The 23,975-nt window shown below is 57.2% G+C and overlaps 1 protein-coding gene across 2 annotated transcripts; it reads left to right on the forward strand.

Moving 5' to 3' along the window:
- CD5 (CD5 molecule) lies at positions 1–20,145 on the forward strand. Of its 2 annotated transcripts, XM_008707551.2 has the most exons (11): positions 1–159; positions 9,994–10,032; positions 12,210–12,527; positions 13,000–13,062; positions 13,330–13,668; positions 15,518–15,811; positions 16,488–16,613; positions 17,382–17,435; positions 18,288–18,407; positions 18,984–19,075; positions 19,725–20,145. In XM_008707551.2, exons 1-10 carry the CDS (start codon positions 108–110, stop codon positions 19,070–19,072), a joined length of 1,494 nt encoding a protein of 497 aa, XP_008705773.2. In that variant the 5' UTR covers positions 1–107; the 3' UTR covers positions 19,073–19,075; positions 19,725–20,145. The 2 variants fall into 2 exon arrangements, with proteins under 2 accessions (XP_008705773.2, XP_040495118.1); XM_040639184.1 differs by lacking the exons at positions 18,288–18,407; positions 18,984–19,075; positions 19,725–20,145 and adding an exon at positions 17,678–18,281.
- The last annotated feature ends 3,830 nt before the right edge of the window (positions 20,146–23,975 follow it).

Below are 23,975 nucleotides of genomic sequence, written 5' to 3' on the forward strand. Positions count from 1 at the left end.
GCCCGCCCGCCCCACCCCCTCCTCCCCGAGAGGGAGACCCGGGACCAGACACCTTTCACCCACGGGCGCCGAGCTTGCCAAGACTGAGGCAGGAGGAGGCCGCGCTCATGGGGTTTCAGCAACCGCCGCTCGCCGCCCTATACCTGCTGGGGGTGCTGGGTGAGTACCGGGACACACACCAGGCTACTGGGACTCGGGGTGCAGGCGGGGAGATGCCAGCTCTTGCCCTGGTCTGACGCAGGCCCACATGTCCCCTCTCTGGAGCATCACGGAGGGTTGGGGCTGCCCTGCTTGTCCCCCCATCCTTTTACCACCTGTCCCAGCTCTGCTTCGTTCTTGCACTGTGGGGGTCCTCCTGCACCCTTCCAGGTGGGACCCATGTAAAATCAGACTCTCAGTCTAGAAATCAAGTCATCCGGCCCCCATCTAGTGCGAGCTTCCTCTGCAGCTCCCCCCACCTACCTGATGTCCGGTCTTTACCTAGATGCCCCCAGGTATAGGGCACCCACTGTCTCCTGGGCAGTTCTGATGGTGCTCTGAGCACGGTGGGCTGCGGCAGGGCAGGGGCTGCCTCTAAGAACACAGCTGAGCATGTGTCAAAGACGTTCCCTTAGTTCCAAGTCCTCCTGACTCTGTCCCAGAGGACCCCAGCCAGGCCGGCCAGCCAGGGTGTGAGCGCACACTGGGTCTGCTCTCACTCCAGGCCCAGCGGAGGGGCTTCAGAACCTGGGCCCCCCGGGGCCAGTATGGAAGCAATCTGGGGCCTCTGAGAAGCCGGCCGGGGGTAAGGTTAGAGGTGGGTGAGCCTGGGGCCTCCTGTTTGCTGGGAGGGAGTTGATGGAAGCTGGCAGTCTCCCCATTTATGAAAGGCAGGGGGTGAACTGGATGAGGTCTGGCCACTTCTGAAGGGTTTGGAGGGTACTGTGGGTGAGAAAGATGCTTGACCGCAGGCCAGGTGGGAACAGGGGGGCGTTACGGCTTCCCAGTTTGTAGGGACAGGACCCAGGGGCCTTTGCCTGCCTGCTCAGGGAGCCTCAGTCCGTCCTAGACAGGCTGGTGTGCCGTGTGAGTCGGTATGCGTGAGCAGGTGTGAATGTGTGTGTGAGGATGCATGTGTGTGTTTGTGTCTGTGTGAATCTGTGTATGAGAAGTGTGTGTGTGTGTTCATGGGCCAGACATGTCTCCAAATGTAGGTTTACCTTCTGCCTGTGCGTGTGATGATGGCCCAGGTGCAGACATGTTCGCACAGCTCTTCTCACATGAACCACAAGACATACAAAATGCCTTCTGTCCCCAGGGCAGAGACCTAGAGATGGCACCCTCCCACGGAGCTGCTGTGGCCTCCTTGGGCCTGGGGGTTCCTAGGACGGGGGCTTTAAGCCCCTCCTGCCCTGACCTGTGGCCTCTGACGCTACTGGGGCAGGGAGGCTGGCCAGGCTCCCAGCTGGGGATGGGGACAGGGTCCTGCTCGCTGGGCCTCCCATCTGAAGCCCATCATGGGGCCAGGCTCCTGGCAGGGTCAGGCCACTCCCCGAGGCCAGCAGAGCCCAGAGTCACGGAGACTGGGAGGCAGCACCTTCCCCCGGAGTATGGAACCATCCAGAACCCCAGGAGCTCATGCTTTCCGGTGTATGTGTGTATGTGTGTGTGTGTGTGTGTGTGTGTGTGTGTGTGTGTGTGTGTGTGTGTGAAATGGCGGATAATAAACATTCCCATTGTTCCCTGGGTCACAGCTTACAAAATACCTTTATAGCCGTTTTCTTCTGTAAGCTTCACAGCAGCCTTTGAGGTAGGTGGGCCCGTGGCCCCCATTTTATAGTTGGGAAACCAGAGTTCAAGAAAAGCCGAGAAGCAAAGCCCAGGACACAGCAGCTAGGGAGAAGCAGGGCCGACCCCCGCCCAGCACTCCCGCGCTCCCGGAGCCCCCTGTACCGTAAGACACACCAAAGCCACTCCCCCAAGTAGGAAAATGGCTGCAGGTCACAACTCCCTCGAGCAGACATGACCCCACCGAGGGCAGGGGATGCTGACGGCAGGGGACACCCAGGGCCAGGGCTGGGGCTGGGGGCCAACAGCGCGCCTACCCTTTGAGCCATTCCGGGAAAAGACACCTTGCCACCAGAGCCCTGGGGATGCCGTGTCTCCTGACTGGCCATCCAGGTTGTGACTTGGGGACCTTTGGGGCATGAAGATGCCCACGGTCCACCTGGAGTGGTAGTGACAGCTGGTCCCCTCTGTCGCTGCCTTTAGCCCCAGCCTGCCTGGGGCTCACCTGCTGGTGAGGGCCCGGCCACCAGGACTGCGGAAGCCAGCACTGGGCCGTGCCCAAAGTCCTGGGCTCTGCAGTTTGGATTCTGGGCTGCCGCTTGCTAGCTGGGCGACCTTGGACCATTCTGTAAGCTTCAGTTTCCTCCTCTGCAAACACAGGAATAAGAAGAGTATGTGTCTCGTAGAGATTTGTGAGGATTAAACGAATGGATGAATGCAGAGCTCAGAGTAGGAATGCCAGTTCGAGGGTAGGAAGGGCTCAGTAAGCACCGATGGCCATAGCACTTAGTACTGTCATCATCACCAGGGCCGGAGTCAGCAGGGAACGAGTGAGGTGGGACGCGGCGGAGAGTCTATTCCCGCCTTCATTTCTCCGTCTACAAATCTGTATGGAACAGCTGCTCGTGCCCAGCGCTGAACAAAGCACCAGGGATCCCCCAGCACACAAGACGGGAGTCCTTCCCCTCCTGGACGGAGCACCCAAAATCGTTACAGTTCCTAAATATTGTGGGAAGTGCAGTGCAGAACACAACAGCGGCCGGGACTCTGTGGCCAAGTTCCCTGAGGAACGGGCCCCGTCCAAGGGGAGGGCCTCTCGGAGGAGGTGGCGTTTCTTCTGAGACCCGGATGCAGGGAAGGAGCCAGACAAGCAGAGGAAAGAAGGAAGTGTCCCATGGGGGTTGGCAAGGGCCAATACAACGGGCAGGACAGGCCCAAGAGGGGCTGGGCATTCCCAGGCCACGGGGACACAGGGGCTCTAGCTTCGAGCAGGCTTGCCCCAGTCTGCTGTTCCAGTGCACAGAGACTGAGGCCCTTGCTGGCTCTGGGCGCAAAGAATCCAGCAGCCCGAGCTCCCCACCTCCAGGGGGGAACAGAGGAAGTGGGGGCTCGGGCACTGGCACCGGCCCTTCCGGTCACTCCATCCAGCTCCAGCTCCTCAGGGGTGCTCCCCGCAGAGACCAAGGAGGGATTTCAGCTCCACCTGGTAAAACTGACTGCACCCCTCGTCCGTGCGTGCACGTGTGTGCATGCGTGTAGGTACACGTGTGAGCACATGTGTGCATGCCGTGTGTACCTGCGGTGTGTGTCCTCGTGTGCATGGGTGTTGTGGGTGTGCACGCATGCGTGTGAAAGCCTGTGGGGTTTTGGAGTCGCGCATATTGGGGTTTGATTTCTGTTGGGCCCCTCACAAATGACAAGGACACTTCTCAGAATCTCAGCCTTCTCATCTGTCACATGGGGGTGACCACTGCGCCCACACTCAAGGACAAGGCGATTGTAAATCTGGTTCATTCACTCATTCAGACAGCAAGCGTTTATTGAGCGCCTACTACGTGCTAGCCTCCGTTCTCAGTGCTGGGGACCCAGCAGAACCATCGAGATACCCGCCCTGGCCGATCCAACATAAGAGTCGGGGTGTGATGGGGAGACGGACAGTGATGGCATGGGTGCTGGGAGGTCATGAGTGGGGTGGGGTTGGGGGGTTGGCAGTGCTGAGGGCCACGCTTACCCAGGGAGGGTGCGGCGGGTCTCACGAGAAGCCAATGTTTGGGCAAATGCTTGTAGGAAGCGAGTGAGCACACCGTGTGGGCCCCAGCAGGACGATCCAGGCAGAGGGACAGAGCAGAGGAGGAAGTGTGATGAGTGCCCTCGAAAGGAACGTCCCCACACCTTTCCACGTCCACACACCCTAATCCCAAACCTCGGGCCAGACATGTTTGGGAATTCAGAATTTTCCAGATTGTGGGTCATACTGTGTATGGGCTGTGTGCTCGTCACCCACCCTTGAGGTCTCGGGCAACACCCCCAATCAAACACATTCCCGTTCAGTGAAACAGGACATCGCACCCTAGGAGAGACCCATAAAGGCTGCGAATACCCTCCCTCCGAGTGCACCAGAAAAGACTTATGGTTTTGGGTTTTGAGTTGCAGATGAGGGAATATGGCCCCAGATCATTTCCTCCATGATGATACTACCACCACCATCATCACGTCCGGTTCCCACAGGAATCCTGAAACTCGCTTTTCCCTTGGGGCACAGCTGGGACAGAGGTGGTGGGAACAGGATAGGAAATCGGTGGTGGTTGGCGGCCCTGTGCCACCACAGACTCCCATGGAGATATCCAGGGTAAGCCCTTCCCTCCTTGGCCTCAGTTTCCCCTACCTGTACCCTGGGGCGAGCAGGTTCCAGGTTTTTCCAGTGGTAGATTCCCGAAGGGCCCTGTCAGGTGATGGTGATGGGGTTTCTTGTCCTGACTCTACCGTCAGCAAAGCTGTGTGATCTTGGGCAAGTCGCTCGGCCTCTCTGAACCTCAGTTTGCCGATCTGAAAATGAGAATGAGCGTGGGCCCTTCTTCGCAGGGCCGTGGGTGGAAAAAAGTTTGGGATATGTGAAACTCTGAACAAAACAGAGGGCTTGTCACTGTCACAGTGGAGACGCATATGTGGCGTGAAATTCATGCAAATTCCACTGGACGCAGCAGGCCACCGGCGAGAGAGCGGTCACGGTTCAGACTGTGACGGCCATCGTGCCCGCGATCGGCTCACATCCAGGGGTGGGCACAGGCCCCGTGAGCCGGATTAGAGGCCCGCATCTGCTGTTCCTTCTGCGGGCGCCAGGCCCCAGGCCTCTCCTGGCGTTAGCTCGGTGTGACTCTCAGCGTGTCTTGCACATAAAAAGACTCTTGATCAAAAACCAGCCACTTCATCTGGTACTCCACCGGGAAACAGAACGTGGGGCCTTTGTGATCTTTGTTTCCCTAGAGCCTTGCTACAGACATGGAGTAGACACTGCTCCGCTGACCAGTGTCGCGTCAGAAAAGCGGGATTTCTGAACTTCCAGGTCAGCCCCTCATCAGAGGACGAAAGGAAGAAAAATCCAGAACGCCCCAAAAGGCAGTCTGACGTGTGGTGTTCGCTGTGAATTCATGAGACGTTTGTGGACTATTAGAGGGGCTCCTTGTTTTTGGAAAAGATGGAACATCTGACTTCCAAACCGGGCTAAGTCTTTCCGTTTCCTGATCTGGGAAACAGGGTGATAGGAGCCCCCTTCAGTAACGCTGTTGGGAGAAGGTAGGGTCTCCCGCGCAGAGAGCTCGCCCTGGGGTCTGCACGCGGTAAGAGGGCCATGAACGCTCACTATCACTGTTCCTACCAGTCGCAACCCAGCTCCTCCCCGGGCCCCCGCTGCCTTGCCTCCACTTCCCAGCGCGTGGCGGCTGCAAGGGCCGATGTCCGTGGGTCCCAGCACGCTCTGTGAGTGAGCCTGGGGCCGGCCAGCCTGGGCAAGTTCTGGCTCTGCTTGGTACTGCAAAGGGGAACCGCTAACCCGGAACACGCACCAGCGATTCCCAAACCCAACAGCATCTGCGGATCTCGGGAAAACGCCTTCAGTGCAAACCTGACCTGAACGAATGGCAGGCTATTTATAATCCTGTGCATCCCACATAGTGTGAAAATTCATACGTTTCGCTGCAGAAACTATCACGAGTTTGAAGCTGGATCTCCAGACACAGGGTGACAGTAAGGTCCCTCGGAGGCGCCGGCCAACCAGATCGGACAGGTCACCACCTGGGACTCACCGGGATACAGCCCGACGGGGCCAGAGCATCCTATTTTTCAAAAACATCTGGCTCTTGGGATTTTTTTTTTTTAAGCCAAGCAAAACAGAAAGAAGCACTTTTTTTTTTTAATTGACTAAAAAAAATGTTAAGCCCCACACAGAGCAAATAAAACCCATCCAGGGCCTGAGACTGCCTACCTACCGTGTTGCTGCACTGCGAACCAGAGCAAGACTCACCGGGAATGCTGGGGAGGCAAGAGGACAGGGGGGTGGGGGTGAGGGTGGGACAGTCTCGGGCTGCCTTGAGGAATGCATGCACGCCTCACGGAGACCCCGCCCGTGCAGCAGGTTCGGAATGGCTGAGTCTCTGTAAATGGAGGGCTGAAGAGAGAGGCCAGGAGAGCCAAGATGCCTTCTAACTCTCTGGCTTTCTGGGCCCTGCGCTTTGTTTGCATGGGACCGGCCACTCCAAGCCCGAAACTGGGGGGCTCCAAGAGGAGGCTGGCAGGGGAGAGGAGGGGCCTTTGGAAGATTCTCGTTCCTGGCCCCAGGGGCTCGGCCCCAGTTGTGGATGGCGGATTAGGAAATGGCACAATGCATCCGAGCCTCACATCCCTCACGGTCCCCAGGGTCTCCAGGCCTCTGTTTGAAGCTCCTGCAGCAGCAGAGCCATGGGCCTCAGGCTGCACGCGGGGCCGGCTGAGCTGCAGCCCCAGGGGGGCTCACAGAGAACCTGAGTGTGGTCGGCAGGGTTCCAGGGAAGGAGGCTGTCGGTCGTACCCCTGTGAGGAGCAGCTATGAGAATGAAAATATGTCGCGGACAATGAAAACCCGAGCATATCTCTGGACAGACAGAAAGAAGAAGCACCCAGAAGGCTCCGAGTCAGTCACACATCGCACCGTCCACTTCTGCCCGGCCCCTGCCAGCCACTGAGACACATCAGGAACTAAAGGGTAAACATCAGAGAAGTCTGAGCAGAGAGGAAGGTGAGGGATCGTGGCATCTGACTTCCTCATTTTACAGGTGAGGAAACCAAGTCCAGAGAGGCTGAGTGACTTGCCAAGATCACAGAGCAAGTTCGTGGAAAAGTCTCCCCATGGCGTGGTTCACTAACTGAACGGAATTCCAAGTTCACGCCCACTCATCACGTCTGTGTGCCGCGATCGTGCAGGGAGTTGGCGAAGGGAGGGGAGGCAGCTTGGCCCAGCGGTCAAGAGCACAGAGTCTGTGACAGATGGCTTGGCTTCGAGTCCCAGCCCCAGCGTGACCTCTGCTTAGCCACCTAGTTCATCCTTCCCTACTTCTTCAGCTATAAAATGGGGATCAAAATAAAAGTGCCTACTGGGGCACCGGTGTGGCTCAGTCGGTTAAGCATCCGGCTCTCGGTTTTGGCTCAGGTTGTGATCTCAGGGTGGTGTGATCGAGCCCCACGTCGGGCTCTGTGCTGGATGGGGAGTCTGCTTGAGATTCTCTTTCCCTCTCCCTCCGCCCCTTCTCTTGCTCACATGTGCTCTCTCCTCTCTCTCTAAAATAAATAAATAAATCTTTAAAAAAAACAATAGTATCTACTTCATAGAGCGATGGTGAGGGAGACTGATGGAGGTAGTGATGGTGATGGTGGTGGTGATGGTGAGGCTGATGGAGGTAGTGACGGTGATGGTGATGGTAGTCATGGTGATGGTGGTGGTGACGGGGAGGCTGATGGAGGTAGTGGTGGTAATGATAGTCATGGTGATGGTGGTGACGGCGAGGTTGGTGGTTGTAGTGATGGTGATGGTGATGGTAGTCATGGTGATGGTGGTGATGGTGAAGCTAATGGTGGTAGTGATGGTGATGATGCTAGTAATGGTAATGGTGATGGTGGTGATGGTGAGGCTGATGGAGGTAGTGACGGTGATGGTGATGGTAGTCATGGTGATGGTGGTGATGGTGAAGCTAATGGTGGTAGTGATGGTGATGATGCTAGTAATGGTAATGGTGATGGTGGTGATGGTGAGGCTGATGGAGGTAGTGACGGTGATGGTGATGGTAGTCATGGTGATGGTGATGGTGGTGGTGATGGTGATGGGGAGGCTGATGGTGGTAGTGATGGTGACAGTGATGGTGATGGTAGTCATGGTGATGCTGGTGACAGTGATGATGGTGACAGTGATAGTGACGGTGATGGGGAAGGAGGGACGAGCCAGGAAATCCTGCTCTGCCGAGGACATGAGGCACCCAGAGGGCGGCAAAGCCCTGGGATACCCAGACCCCCTTCCTCTACATGGCATTTTGTTCAGTCTTTCCCAAGCATGTTCTCTGAGTGGGGCCTGGGCCATCCTGTGTGAGATCTGCGAGAATGGTCTGGTCCGGCCCCTGCCCCCAGGGGCTCCAATGTCAGGAGGCTCAAGCCCCTAGGGGACAGGGTCTAGGCTGCGTTCATGTCTGCACCCCCAAACTTGGCACTCTGGAGGCACAACTAGGTGGCAGTGAGCACGGGTTGGGAAGGCAGACTCATGGTTTGAATCCAGGCCCTGGCAGTTGCTGGCAGTGTCCCCCTGGACAGGGCATCCTCCCTCTCCCAATGTCTACACCATGCATATATTCAACTCCCGTCATGGAGCCGTGTGGAGAGTAACAGTGATCCCTGTCAGGAGGCACCTGAGTGCTGAGTAGACAGTAGGTGCTCAATAATTGGTAGCTGCTGTTGATAATGAATGCTGACTGTGGTGACCTGTGGAGTAGGAAGGTCTCGAGTGGGGAAGAGAAGTGGCGAGCCCTCTTGTCTGGCTCTCGGCCTATCCCCGGCCGGCAGAGCTCCCCGGCCGTTCTCCCCGCACCTGCCCCAGGCCCCGAGTGCCCCCAGCTCTGAGTACCGATCGCAGACACCCGGGAGCCTTGGCTGCAGGGAGAGGGCCGGTTGGCTGGGGCCTGTCTTCCCTTACAATTCTACCACCAGCTCCAGAACACTCAGGCCAGAACAGGCTTTTTAAAACACACTTTTTTTTTTTTTTTAACACACAACACCAATTTCTCAAAAGCAATTTCAGTGGAACCATTTACGCTCCAAAGCCGTCACCCTGACGGTCCTGGCTCCCAATTGCAAAGCCCAGGGGTCCCACAGGTGGAAATCAGAGCACTTACTTCAAGAGAGAGCTGAGCAGCAAACGTGGAGGGGGTGCTCTGAGCCCATAGGAGCGTTCCACCCCCCACCCTAGGCCCACCCAAATCCAACCTTCACCCCAGCCACAGATGAGCTGGCCACAGGCTGCTCCGTGAGGGTCCCCAATGGGCCAGTTTGCCCCCCGGCTCCAGAGTCAGACGGGACTTCCCAAACGGACCCCGTTGCTTTTGAACGGGCCTGGGCAGGAGCCACACCAGACAGGAGGCCAGCTCCCCAAGAGCCCCATCCACTGGAGCTCTGGTCCTGACTCCTTTGTGCCGCCTGGCTGTGCTATCTCAGCGCCCCAGCTCCGCCATCTCTCCGGGCTTCGATTTCCTCCTCTAGAAACTGAGCTGTTGAAGATAAATTGCTGGCATCCCTATCCCGCCTCGGGGATACGAGACAGTAGCGAATGATGCCTGGGGTTCCCATTCTAGGTCATTCCTCTGCTTCTGTACAACGGCAGTTCAAGTTCTTATAGGTTGAAAGCAACGCTCACGAGGGTTTACGCTGCAGCCGAACGCACAGAAAGGGATCCGTATCCTCACAACCAACCGTGTACTCTGACATTCTCTATTCCGGTCCATTTCATTTTGTAAAAAACGGGATGGTTGCATGACGACATAATTTGTCAAAATTAATGGTTGCCAGGCCACCTATCCTTGCAAAGGGAGAGCACGCGGAAATGTTGGGTGTGATGGGACTGTTACCTTGGCTGTGATGGTGATCACCCAGACCCCTGCATGTGTGAGCGTTCATCGATTTGTGCACCAAGGAAAATCCATTTTACTGATGTTCATTGAAAAAGTGAAGTTTTAAAATGGGGGAAAAATTGATAGTTGCAACCCACTGAATTGGTTTCATGACCCACCTAGGGGTTCTGATGCGTAATATGAAACCCTGAATCCCATATTGGGGGGGGTGCAGAAGAGGCCACCGCTCAGGCTGTGGGTGGGTGTGAGGTGGGTGGGGGGCAGGAGGGACGCTCCACTTCCTGACCCTCCTCTCTCCTTTCTGCAGTCACTTCCTGCCTCGGGGGGCCCTACTGGGAGGACTCAGGTAAGGAAGAGCCATACAGAGGCTTGGAGCAGGGGGTGATGGGGGGAGAGGGCTGCAATTCCATCGGGCAGTAGGGGGTCCTGCCAGATGAATCCCACCCCAGAGAGAGAGAGCCCCAGCACGCACAGACACGTACACCCACATATACATTTAGACGCCCGTGTGCCGAAAGACACCCATGTGCCGACAGATGGTCATAAAGCACCGCCTGAATGCTAGTTTCAGGATAATTATTATGACCCACTCACCACGCACAGAAAACATACTGGCCCATAATGTACCCTGCAAAGTCCTGTTTCCTACTTGGTCCTGCCAAGTCTCCCTGGTCAAATGCATTTGCAGCTGAGGCTGTAGAGAGAGGCTGCACCAGACTGTAAAGTATGTTGAATGCCCTGCCTTCAAAGTTGGACTTAAAGAGGCTAATGTCTCCCAAACAGGGCTCATGGAACATGTTGCATAAAAAGTAGGCAACATCGTCACTCACTGGAGACTGTGTATACAGGCCTGGAAAAGGCTCTGAGAAGTCCTGCAATGAAGAAACCCGTTCAATATTTTTTAACTCAGCAGTTCTCAGACTCATTTCACCCCAGACCTCACTCTTTCACATTTCCTGAGATAACATCACGCTGAATGTGTTTTGGAAGAAATGTGGCAAGAGGGTCTCATGAAGCCATGTGCAACCAGAAGGAGCTGGAGGGGCCGTGGAGGGGCCTTTCCAGAACCTGGAGCCCTGCGGTAGCATCCTAGCTCTGAGCTCTAGCAAGAGGTTTGTCCTCTCTAAGCCTCAGTTTCCCCACCTATTAAATGGGGAGAACATCTGTTCCCTGGAGAGGATTCAGTGAGTCTGGTCACTGGAGAGAAAGCTGCAGGACATCCTGCCAATGTCAGGGGTTGGACGAGCCCCCTTTGTCTTGAACTAACCCTGCGCTCTGGGCTCCAAGCCCAGAAGAAAAAGGTAGCCTGTCTAGAAGTTTCCAACCAGGGAAAAACCTCCACCTCCCAATCACTTGGAAAAACCTTTTACATTTAAAAATAAATAAATACAAGATTCTTGCATAGGTAATACAGTGGCCTGGCTTAAAACTTTAAAAATATGAAAAGACCTACAGTGATGAATCTCATTTCCATTTCTGTACCCCATCTGCCCAGTCCTTCCCCCACCCACACCCCAGGTAACAACCACACGGACTCCTGTCTCGTCTCTCCTTGTCTATGCAGATACAGATACATATCCTTCTTTTTTACTTCACGGAGCTTTATAAAATCACACTAGTCCCTTTCCTACCTACGATCCAACAATTCCACTCCTCAGTATTTACCCAAGAGAAACGGAACACGTGCCCACACGGACAGACATCAGTTCACGAACGTTCCATGCGGCCTTGTTCACAGCAGCCAAACGGTAGCTAAGTAAAGAACCGTGGCATAGCCACACCGCGAGACCTTATTCCACAAAAAGGAATGCGGTGAATGCAACGACGCAGAAAAACCCCAAAGGCCGAGGGCAGGGGGTCAGACGAGAAAAACAGCACAACAGAAACACAAACACGCGGCATGATTCCATGTACGTAACATCTGAAAGGAGGCAAAACCATTTCTAGCGACAGAAAGCCGATCGGTGGGCGCCTGAGGCTGGAGGCAGGGGAATCGGCCACACCTGGGTGTGAGGGAACTTTCCAGCTGAGGACGGGCATGTCCTACGTCTCCAGCGTGGGGGTAGCTCCAGACGTGCATGCATTGGTCAAGTTCCCCTGAAGGAGCATTCTCACAGCGCTTGTGTCTACATCGTCCCCCAACGACACTGATCTGAGAAGTCAGAAAGCGAAAAATATAAACAGGCAACAGGCCCTATTTCTATGGACGCAGAATTTGCAGAGTGGGCAAGCCTGCTGGACAGTGGGGTGTTGAGCACCCCCTTGCCCGCTGCTCTCAGGTCCCCTCAGCTCTGAGGTCTCCAGCCCCATCCCCTCGGGTCCGGCTTCGGGGGACCACCTGAGTGTCTGGGAAGCCCCCCCCACCCCAGCCATGTCCCCGAGGACAAAGCTCACAGGAGCCAGAAAGGCAGCCCGTGGGGCAGAAGGCAGCCTGGTTGGATGGGATCCTGGCTGGGAGAGGGCAGTGAGGAGGGTTCCCACGGAGGGAACCCCCCCACACACACACACCTCTTTGACCCCCAGGGAACCCAGTGAAACTGACAGGCTCCAACTCGCCATGCCAGGGCCAGCTGGAGGTCCACTTCGGGCACAAGTGGCACACGGTGTCTAACTCGAGCTGGAGCCGGAGCCGGAGCCGGAGCCCGAGCCGCTGGGAGGACCCCAAGCAGGCCTCGAAGCTCTGCCAGAGGCTCTCATGCGGGGACGCCTTGGTCTTGGCCCATATCCCTGACTTCAACAGTCCCTACAACTCAGTCACCTGCTACGGACACCTGGGGTCCTTCTCCAACTGCAACACCAGTGAGCCCAAACAGAGGAGCCCTCTGGGCCTGATCTGCCTAGGTGGGTGACAAGCCGGCCGCACGGGTCCCCTGGGCGTGCACACCAGCCCCGAGGGAGGCTGCCCAGGGCCTGGGATCTGGGGCCCGAGCCGGCAGGTGGAAGGGGGGTCCTGATCTACAACAAAGCCTCCCCAGAAACACACACTGGTGGGGAACTGGAGGGGAAAGGCTGAGGGGTTGTCTGGTGGGATGGAAGAGGTCGAAAACCTGGTTCTGCCATTGCTAACGTTACTGTCTCCTCTTCACCTTCACTTTACCAACAGTAAAATGGGCTGGTGCTACCCACCCCACCCAGGACACTTAGAGACAATGTGTGGCTCAAGTGGGCCTAATGGGGCAAGTGGCACTTCCATCATGAGTTCTAGGTCTTTCTCCAAACTGTCTGGTACCCCCAGCCTTCCCCCGACCCTGCATGCTTTCCCCCCAACCTCCCAGGACTCCTGCCCATCCCTCACCGGAGTCTCTCATTGCAGAGCCACCGAAGACAACACCTCCTCCCACGAGCCCCCCACCCACCACCACTCCAGAGCCCACAGGTAAGAGAATTCTGAGGTTCCTGGGGGCAGGGTGCGGGATTTAGCAAATAAAAACATGGGATGCCCTGTGCCATTGGAATTGCAGGTGGATATGAAAAAGTTTAGTGTAAGTAGGTCCTGGGCAACGTTTGGGGGCTCACCACCTCCCACGGCTGTCGGCCAGTCTTTCCTTCATCCGTGTGTTGGAGCCAGAGAGCCGGCAGCAAGCAAGGCCCCCCAGGGCCAGCCACCACACTCAGGCCCGCTCCCTGCTCTCTCCCTCCGCAGCCCCTCCCAGGCTGCTGCTGGTGGCCGGGCCTGGCGGCCTGCGGTGTGCCGGCGTGGTCGAGTTCTACCAAGGCAGCCTCGGGGGGGCCATCAGCTACGAGGCGCAGGAGCAGGACGGGACCCAGGACCTGAAGAACCGCATGTGTGCGGCCCTCCAGTGCGGCTCCTTCCTGAGGCACCTGCCAGAGGCCGGGACGACCAGGACACAAGATCCAGGGGAGAGCAAGGCCTTGCCGATTCGATGGAAGATCCAGAACGCGAGCTGCACCTCCCTGGAGCAGTGCTTCGGAAAAGTACCCCCCTACGAGGGCGGCCAAGCTCTGGCCCTCGTCTGTTCTGGTGAGTCAGACCCCGCGAGGACCCACGGAGCGCCCCCAGATGGTCTGTCAACACCTGTTCGCCGAAACCCCTGCGTGGAGCACAGGGCCCTGGGCACCATGGAGAACGGGAGGGAAACAGAGGGCCAGGTGGGGTGGGGAGGCTACACTCACACCCAACGCCCTAGAAATCTCCGCGAAGTAACACAGAGCCGGGGCGCTGCCGAACTGGCTGCCGCTCAGGAAGATGGGACCAGCAGGACTTCCAGAACGAGGCAAGGTCTCCTCAGGGGTCTGGAAGGAGGAGAGGAGCGTGGCTTTGGTGGAACAGAGGAGAGAAGGCTTTTTAGGTGGGAATTGTGGCTTGTGCCAAGGATCAGAGCAGGTGGGGCAGGGGGAGGGGACCAGCCTGGCAGGAGGGAAGTCTGTAAATCCCAGAGACAGATGAGGCTAGAGCAGTGGTGACAAGTGGGAGGTCCCCCAGGGCACAGCAGGCAGAGGGAGACCAGAGCAGGTCCCCAGAGAGTTCCCCACGGAGGTTCTTGTACAATGACAGGAAGACTGGTGAATCCGGTGTGGCTGAGGGGAGGAGAGCAAAGAGGATGGTCTTGGGGACCCCAGAACCAGGATCACTGGGGAAACAGAGGAGGACGAGACCACAGGTCAAAGTAAGACTGATCATAGCATGCCTCGGGAGGGAGTGGGCTCCCATCACCAGTCCAGACTGTAAGAAGTCGGACCTGCTGCTGTCCGAGCCTTAGCTACCAAAAGCGTGGTCCTGGACCAGCGGCACCGGCTACATCGGACTGGTTAGAAATGCAGATGCCCAGGCCCCACCCCAGACCTACTGAGTCAGATCTGCCTCTCGGCAAGGTCCTAGCAGTGTGTGTGCACACATCTGGGAAGCCTTGCTCTGGACCACTGGGCTATCCTGCTGGCACACCCGCCCCCACCCCCCAACCACCCCCCAGCCCCGTGGATACCTGGTGTGGTTAGTGAGACACCACCCCTTCCAGGTAGAAGCGGCCCCCAGGGTCTCTCCGCCTGATGAGGGGAGATGGTCTGGCTCCCAGCCCCGCCTGCCATGCCCTCCTGCAGTCTACAACCTGCGAAACCAGACAGGGAGGGCTTGCCTTTGAAATTCCTTTCTAAGTAGAAAATTTACTAGGGCCTTTTAGATGGACGTCGCTATGGAAACAGGCCAAGCTGCTGAGATCAGAACTCCCTCTAACCTGAGCACAGGTGTGCCTCAGGCATGCAGCCCAGGCCCCACCCTGACAAGCAGAGACGGAGCCAGTCCTTCCATGAAAGCCCACCCCTGGAGGCTGGGCAGCAGGATGCCTGGGGTCTGTCCCACCCCTGAACTGCCAGGACCCGGAGCAGGAAGTGTTTCCCATCCCCGGGCCTCAGTTTCACCTTTCTGAAAAGCCCTCCCGCCTGCCAAGGAGCAGCAGGCAAATGAGAGGATGGTTCTCAGAGGGACGTGGACCCAGGGACCCAGAGCCTGTTCCTCACTGCTCTTCTCTTACCTTCACCTGCCGGGGGGCCAACTCCCTCCCGTGGCTGCCACGGGCATCGCCACTCTGCCAGCTTCTTCCCTGAAAGCGCCCATGATGTCACATCTCAGGATAGCTACCAGCAGCTGCCCACACATGCCAGGGAAAGAGGTCGATGGGGGAAATGCCAGAAGATGCCAGAAGGAGGGAAGGACAGAAAGGAAGGTCATCCCAGCCCCCCCACAACAAGCTGGGCTCTGCCAGGGCCCCCTCTTGGCCAGCGACACAGGGCCCCAGTGGCCAGGCACATAGGCTAGGGGCCAAGGGAGCTCCCTCCAAACCTGCCACCTGCCCTCCATTGCTTCCCCTCTCCAGGTTTCCAGCCCAAGGTGCAGAGCCGCCTGGTGGGGGGCGGCGGCTTGTGTGAAGGCTCTGTGGAGGTGCGCCAGGGCAAGCGGTGGGAAGTCCTGTGCGACGTTCCCTGGGCCAAGAGCACAGCGCGGTGGGAGGAGGTGTGCCAGGAGCAGCAGTGCGGCAAAGTCAACTCCTACTGGGTGCTGGATGCCACCGAGAAGACCGCCCGCGGCCTCTCCTGTCCCCAGGAGAAGCTGTCCCAGTGCCACCAGCTTCAAGAGAAAAAAGCCCACTGCAAGAGGGTGTTTGTCAAGTGTGAGTTGACCACGGCCCCCGGGGGGCAGAGGACAGTTGCGAATTTTCCCTCTAGGACCTAATCAGTGAGCGTGTTTCTGAAGGACAGGCTGCAGGACTAGACAGAGAGCTGCGGAGCCCTAGGAAAAGATGGAGAGGTGGCAAATGGGGGTGGCAACGGTGCTCAGACAGCAATGAGCATGAGCCATAAAGAGGAGACTGGCCGTAATGGATGAGAGAGCTTTCAGTCTACCTTCTAGTCTTCCAGGATGGAAGATAAAAAAGCAAGGGAGAAACGGTAATCGAATAACGCATGAAAGAGGGATGGATGGACTGATGGATGGATGGACGGATGGATGGGAGGATGGGTGGATGGATGGATGGGTGGATGGATGGCTGGTTATTAGCATATGATGGCAAGGTTATCACTTATAAGCAACTGGCAAAGTGTAGAAGGTTAAATAGTTGGTAACAAGAGTGGCCAATGATTGCTGGATGATAGGTGGTGGCCAGATGAACCGGTAGCAGAGAATTCGAGAGACGGGTAGATGCAGGTGTGTAACTGCGTTCCAACCACGCTGGTGAATTACTGCAAGGAGCAAGGTCGGGTGGGGGAGGGGGCCGCCAGCAGCCTCCCTCTGATCCGACAGTTCCGATGCCCCAGGCAGGACCGCCCTGACCTCTCTGCCTCCCCCAGGCCAGGACCCAAACCCAGCAGGCCTGGGCGCAGGCACCGTGGCGAGCATCGTCCTGGCTCTTGTGCTCCTGGCACTGCTGCTGGTCGTGTGCGGCCCTCACGCCTACAGGAAGCTGGTGAAGAAATGTAGGTGTGGGTGCCCCAAACCCCCTCCCTTTCAAACCCCTGTGATGGGAGCCAGGAAGGGCGGAGGAGGGCACCTCTGCTTTGCCACCCGGCCCCGCCCCTCTCCTGCCCTTAAGAACAGAAAGAGAAAGTCAGGAACGTAGTAAGCGCTGATGGCCCACACCCGAGCCCCCGCCCCCAGCCCCTCCGCTGCGACTTACCCCCAGGCCGAGGGGGCGTGGTCATTTTCAAACTAGGGCACGCCCCCAGCCTCTGGTTCTGGGTTCCAGGCCTGACTCCACCCCCTGGCGACTGCGCAGGATGCTGATTGAGCCACTTCCTCTCTGAGCCTCAGTTTCTTTATCTGCCTGATGGGCGTTTGCACACGTTGTGAATCTAAGAGGCCGGTATCCTTGGCTTGCAGAACTCTGGAAAAAATTATCCAGAGACAGGAAGTGGATTAGAGAGGCTGATAAGAGAAGGCCTGGAGACGCACAGTGTCAGCCAGGTCCCTAGCGCCCTCCGAGGCTTTATTCTGGTTCTAACGCCCCGCGGTTGTTTCTTCTGAAGAAGCGGTGCTCAGCACATTCCTTTAGCCCTAGATGGGTCCAGTTACCTCCTGGGCAAGTCAGAAAACTGAGCCCCGAAGGACTTCAGGGGGCGAAGTCCAGCAGTCCCTCCTTCAGCGGCACCTGCCGCCTCCTGCCTCCCCCCCCCATCTCCCCATCCTTCCCTCCCATGATCCCTGCCCACCCCTGTCCTCATGTGCCTTTCCTGTCTATCTCCCAGTCCGCCAGAAGAAACAGCGCCAGTGGATTGGCCCCACAGGAATGAACCAGAACAGTAAGTGTCCCGGGAGGCAAGGTCCTCCCTCAGCCCCATCCAGTATCCACGGGGGTCACAGCTCACAGCAGACCATCATCAGAGCCAGCAGCTACTTGAGACCTCTGATCTCCACCATGGTCATCTAAGGTGGGACTGTGGTCAACAATTGTTACTAGGTGGTACCTGAAAGAGGACTCCATGATCACATAGATTCAGAAATCAGTGAGTTAAGTAACATTAGACTTGGTTCTTTATTTCAGGACTTATCAGAACCTTAATTGGTATTTTTGCAAGAAGGGTCGTCCGAGCCTTTTCTCACGGAACAACTTAAAAAGGCCAGTTCTAAAACATTAAAACCGTTTGAAGCAGCTAGCCCACCCCGCACCCTAGTTCTTCATCCTCTCTCCCTCTAGCCACAGCCAGACCACCCTGATGGATAGAACCGTGGCCCTCCTCCCACTTCCCACTCCACATTCTTCCTTTCCTTTTGCAAGTCATGGTGCGTTGTGAAGTCTCTTTTACAATATAAAGCCCCTCAGCTGCAGGAGGGCAGGGACGATATCTGCCCTTCACTTGAGTTCCAATTCCCTGCTTAATAAATGCTTGATGAATGACTAACTGACCGGCGAAGGCCTGCCCGTCCAATCAGATTGCTGGCCGACCCTAAGCTGCTCTAAAAGTCTGGCCCCTGCAAGAAGGAACCTGCCCAGGAAGAAAGGACAGAGGGATGCACTGAAGGAGCTGTGGGTGCCCTTGCCCTCTCCCCCATCACCCAGGGGGAACAAGAGATTTAAATTCCGTGGCCCTGTCGGGAAGGAGGAGGAGGACAGAACAGCAAGGCTAATGACACTCTCTCCTGCCTCTGCTCAGTGTCTTTCCATCGCAACCACACGGCGACTGTCCGGTCCCAGGTTGAGAACACCTCCGTCTCACATGTGGAGAATGAATACAGTCAGCCGCCCAGGAACTCCCACGTCTCTGCTTATGCAGGTAAGCGGCAGCCCACGCTTCCAGGTAGGAAAGCGGCAGAGAGCACAGGGCTCGTGATTGCCCAGAGAAAGGATGCCCCAGGGGAGAGGGGGCTCTCACTGCCCTTTGACAGTGGTCACAGCAGGGTATGGAACAGATCCAGCCTTAACGGGCCTCAGCTTGCCCCCCCCCCCCCCGAGACCGTGAGCCACTCAGCCAGAGAAGAATACGCAGAGATGCCATTAACCACAGCACTGCTGTGACCTAACAGGCCTGTTTCTCCGCAGGGCCTTGTGGGCCGGATGGTAAATGAGGCCCCTTGGATTCCTTCCAGGCAGAACAGAGCTAGCGGGGGCCTGCAGAAGCCCTGTACTGAATGCTCCCTGACTGGCACGAACAATTAAGCCCCAGGGAGCCTGGAGTTCAGTATCATTAGTGAACACTGGCTGATTTGATCAAAACAGATACAGGACTGTCAAGCCACCAGCTCATACAGCCCCTGTGATCTTCAGACACCCGCGGGGTCCTGGGCTCTGTGGGGCTCTCTCTAGCCTGGTGGGGTAAGCCTGCTGCAAATGGCCTCTTTTCTTTCTGCAGCTCTGGAAGGGGCCCTGCATCGTGTTTCCACCCAGCCTGATAACTCTTCCGATAGTGACTATGATTTGCACGGAGCTCAGAGGCTGTGAAAGGTGAGCCCGGTTCCCTGGCCCCCTGGGATCCCTGAACAGCCCTGCAAATGGGAACCAGACCCTCAGTTCCTCATCTCCTGCCCATCCTGCCCGTGCAGAATGGAGGGGGGGGGGCTTTGCACATCTTGACTCTTTTTCTTTTTTAAGATTTTATTTATTTATTTGAGAGAGTGAGCGAGAGAGTGAGCACAAGCTGGAGGAGGGGCAGAGGGAGAAGCAGGCTCCCCGCTGAGTAGAGAGCCAGACACGGGGCTCCATCCCAGGACCCTGGGATCATGACCTGAGCTGAAGGCAGACACTGAACTGACTGAGCCCCCCAGGTGCCCCACATCTCGATTCTTGTGAACAGAATAAGCATGAGCAATTCAGGTGACAGGTGATGATTTGGCAATTATAGGAGAAGGACTGTCAACCTTCACACCTGCTCCCAAAGTCCATCTTAGAAGGCCACCCAAAAGAGTCCCGGAGAGTTTCCCGATGGACTTACACCCCTATAGAGCTGCCAGTGGAAAGAAGCAGCCCATGACCCAGAGGGACAGCCTCTGTCCCTGACATCAAACCGGGGGCTGGGGGCCTGTCCCCCACCTCGCTGAATGATCTCTGGGGTGTGAGGTCTCCTCCTCTGACCTGTTTCTTTCTCTCTGCACAGAACCAGGCCCCAGGCAGGAAACACCAAGAGCCAGACCTGTCTCCTGAGAACACTCTGCGTTCGCCGCCGAGAAGTAATTTCTGCCCCAGCCAGAACATGGACTGAGGCAAGGGGGCCTTCAGCTACGTCCCCTGTCCCTGCAGCGGCGGGCTGCTGGAGCCTGGCCCGGGGAAGACCCCACACACAGCTGGGCTGCCCCTCCGCGTGTGGGAGACGTGAGAGGCACAGCCCAGAAACCAGACCCGCCCCCCCAAGCAGACACGTGGGGAGCAGCACCCAGAGGAATTGGTTCTCTCCTCAGACTCTGACCCCAGTGAGGAAGGAAGCTCCCCTCTGGGGCATGGGGGGGGGGGGGGGCTCAGGTCTCTAGTGTCTTTTTAATATGTACTTTGTAAATAATACTTCTTCTACTTCCTGTGAACTAGAGGGCCTCCCCTCGTCAGTCCACGGTCCAGCCCCTGGACCCCTCTGGGGACAGTGGTACAGCCGTCGTGGCCAGAGGGCTGCACACCTGAAAACGGAGTGGCTCAAAGGCAGCTGTCCCCTGACGCGGAGCCCTGTCACCACCTTGATTCTATGGCTACCTCTCAGCCCCTCGCCCCAAGACGCCTTCCAGAACAGACAGCACTGGATCTCTGGGACCGCTGGCTGCCAAGCCCAAGGGCACCGTTCCACCCCAGGGCCTGGCACCAAGAGGGTGCCTGGTACATCCTAGACGATGTGGGGTTTTGTTTCACCCAGCAGTTTAAAGTTCAAAGCTAAAGTGCTTTCAGCCCATCACAGCAAACTTCTAAGCCGAGAGTCTGAGACTGGGGCTGGACATTCCTGGAAGTTAAATAATTCATTCCCTCAGCGGAAACTGTCTCTGCCAGTCAGGGTGTCTAGACACACACGGTACCCTGCAGAGCCCGGGTTTCCTTAGCGAGGAAGGGAGGACGAGCGAGAGGGGAACGTCTCCCTGGGAGCTTGAAGATCTAGAAAAGGCAGAGACTGGGCCAGGCCCCAGTAAGCCCTTGGGCACCAGTCCCCTAAGGAGGTATCTTGGGTCTGGGGCCTTCCTCCACGCACTCTGCCACTGTCTCCACTGGGAGCAAGAGCTCCTCACAGCCCAAGCCACAGAAGCCAACACTGGAAGAACCACGGGGAATTACTAGAAGGATATGGGGGAGGGGTGCTCACAGAATCAGGGGATCCGGGGGCATTAGCGTGTTACAAGTGTCTGGTCAGCACTCTGCCAACACCCTCCAACCCGGCCTCCCAGCCTCCCCTGCTCAGGACCCAGAGTCCTGGCAGAGCCCAGGGGCCAAGCCAGGTCTCGGATCTGCCCCAACCATGCTAGGGATCTGGAAACAGGGGCACCCAGTCACCTTCCTACACGTGCCAGGGGTGAGGGGCTCCTCGAGAGGGAACTGAGACGTGGCTTTTAGGGAGAGCCGTTGGCGAGCAAGAATTCCTGTGTCGTCGTCCCCCAGAAGTCCTACTAGCTGGACTAAGAATCAAATTGACGTGAGACGGAGTAACGGGAGAAAATCAAATTTAATAGGAGTGTGTACGGGGAATCCACACAGACGTGGAAATTGCGAAGACAGGCCGAATGAGGTCTATGTGTCGTTTTGAACAAAGGAGAAGGGTAGGGCTCCGGGTCTTCAAAGGGAAGGAATGCTCTTCACAGGGCAGTAAGAAGAGCAGATGTTGGGTAATTAGATGTTTGCCCTGCCATACAGACGGGCCACTCAGATAAAATTTATCTCTGGTAATAACACTCTGGAAAGACCTCCAATTTAGATTCTTCTATGTAGTTAAAGGAGGGCAACAGTTTCTCGTGAGCCCTCGGAGTCTCGATTGCCTTCAGCTCAAGAGTCCACGAGCCAAGTGGCCCTCTTGGGGAGGCACGCCCCAGCCCCTGCAGGGCAGAGACTGTGACCCAATGTCGCCTGCCAGCACCTTTCCTGATAAAAGCTCTCTACCCTCCAGCATGGCCACCGTGCATGGCCTCAGCACAACCACGGCCCACTTCACCTCCACCCCACCCCCCGCAAAGAAAGGAGCTGCACGGAGGTGTCAGTCTCTTTAGAAAATGGTTTCCCAAGTGGTGGCAGACCTGGGTGGGGCACCCCACGAAGATGTGTTTGGTTAACAGTTGAATAGGAACCATCTGGGCCTTGGAGGTGCCTTTTGTCAGGCTCCGGCCTTAGCAGGAAGACTCAGCCCACAGGCCTGGGGTGGGCGCTGCTCCCCCCAGCGAGCCACATGTGGGCCGCCTTCCTCCCTGCAGAGGGGGCCGTGCTGAGGCCTGGGGCCCCCTCGGGCCCACCCTCTTGCCTTACAGCAAGCTGCCAGAGCCGAGCAGGGGCTGCCCCGGAGCCAGAGAGGGTAGTTGTCACTGTGTGTCCAGCCCTTGTGAGCGTGTGGCCTGATTCCAGCACATTCTCCTCCTGTTGAGTCAAGGAGACTGAGGACCCCGAAGGAAAGCTCACTTTGAGTACCCAGTAACAAGCCTGGCTTCGAGGTCCTTATGCCGCTAGACGCTGGGAGTACTGAAGGGGACCAACATGACAGCCGAAGGGACATTTCAAGTGGCCTCACCCCAGCTGACTCAACAAAGTGTCGTTCTCACTAAGCTAGGAATCTAAACTTGGCACTTAGGGCATGTCCTCGGGCAGCTGGCTCTGCAAGCAAGTGGCCCACCACGGTCTGGGGAGGGCGCCTGGGGATTTCATAGCGCAGGTGCAGGGCGGGGGGAGAGGCGTGGGGAGGGCCTGGGGAGAAGGGATAGCAAGGAGCAGCAGGGGTGCCTGTGCATGGGGGACCAGCTGAAGCATCTCTCCATCAAGCCCTTTCATAGAAAGTGGTACTTCCTCCCGTCAGCCCCTCTGTGCCCCCCTGACCCCCCATCCCCCTGCCACCACTGGGACCCGAAACAAAGCCAGCGACTGGACTGTGTTGCCAGAATGCGATTTCTCAGCTTCTTCCTACAAAGCCAAGTCGTCTTCTAACTTTCCCCAGTGTCCTGTGCCCTTAACCCTGGACATGTGCAAGGTGCAACCAGAGTTCAGGAGGGGGAAAAAGGCAGGAAAAATTTGACTAAAGCCCAGGGATTCTCAACGTGGGCTTAGATTCCACACACTTTCTTCAGGACGGTGGCCTCTGGAGGGTGGACCACTTCTGACACCACAAAGGCATGGCATGGTGGCAGAGCAGGTCAGCCAGCCAGGTGCCAGCCCGGCCCCCCGCCCCTCCAGGCCATGTGACCGCATCCTGACCCACCCACCCTGCAGTCTCCTCCCTTACTTAAAACTGGGGATCAAAGGGCTGTTGAAAGGACCCAACGAGATAATGTATGTCGGGTGGCCCTGTTGCATATTCAGTACTGACGATCCACAGCAGCTCCGCACGTTGTACACAGGCAGCCTGTCCCTGTCACTGCCTGGAAGGAAAAGCTGAAGGGTTGACTGGAGGGTCCATCGGAAGCCTGGTCTCCTGACGGCTCCGAAGCTGCCCTTACCGCTGAAAGCAGAAGACGCCCTCCCAACCTCAGGACAGAACCAGCTGAGCTCAGGGTGGGCTGGAGAGGGGGCAGGCTAGGCGGCGGCTGAAGACCACGTGGCTCACAGCCAGTGTCGTGGCTCCTCTCTATCCATTTACAAACTGGACGGGCTGATGGCAGGTGGCTGGAATGTGGCGCCGCCCCCGCTAGGCTGAGCCCCGCACGCCCCCTGGCGGGGGCCTGTGGCCTACGACGGCCCAAGCTCGGCCCAAGGAGAGGCAAATCCGCAGGCCCAGCGTGAAAAGGCCTAAGATGGAAAATCAAAGTGTAGAAGAAAGGAAAAGGCCGTAAGAGCCAGGCCCCGGGGCCAAGGAGCCAGGGAGGGCAGCCGCAGGAGAGAGGATATCCAGATAGATGAGGCTTTGTGGACATGAGGATCAAAGAGGCCTTTCAGCTGAGCGTGATCCTGACTTCCATGCCTGACACCCCCAACCCTCCAACCCCCCCCGCCCCCACCTTCACTTTGCAAACCCACCACAGCCACTGCACGCACGACGTGGAACTCATCAGTTTATTATGGCAATTATACAAACATACCAGCGATCGTTCACCCAGTTCAGAAGCTCCCGAACCAGTCGAGTCCATTAGTGATTTCTCTTTATAAATAACTTACAAGCAAGCACGACTGGCAAGCAACCAACAGCGCGAATGGAGCGTCTCCTGGCGAATACCCACTGATGGCGCGCAGGCCGGGGGGGGGGGGG

Source organism: Ursus maritimus, unplaced genomic scaffold (assembly GCF_017311325.1).
Source record: "Ursus maritimus isolate PB19 unplaced genomic scaffold, ASM1731132v1 scaffold_23, whole genome shotgun sequence".
Taxonomy (NCBI): Eukaryota; Metazoa; Chordata; class Mammalia; order Carnivora; family Ursidae; genus Ursus; species Ursus maritimus.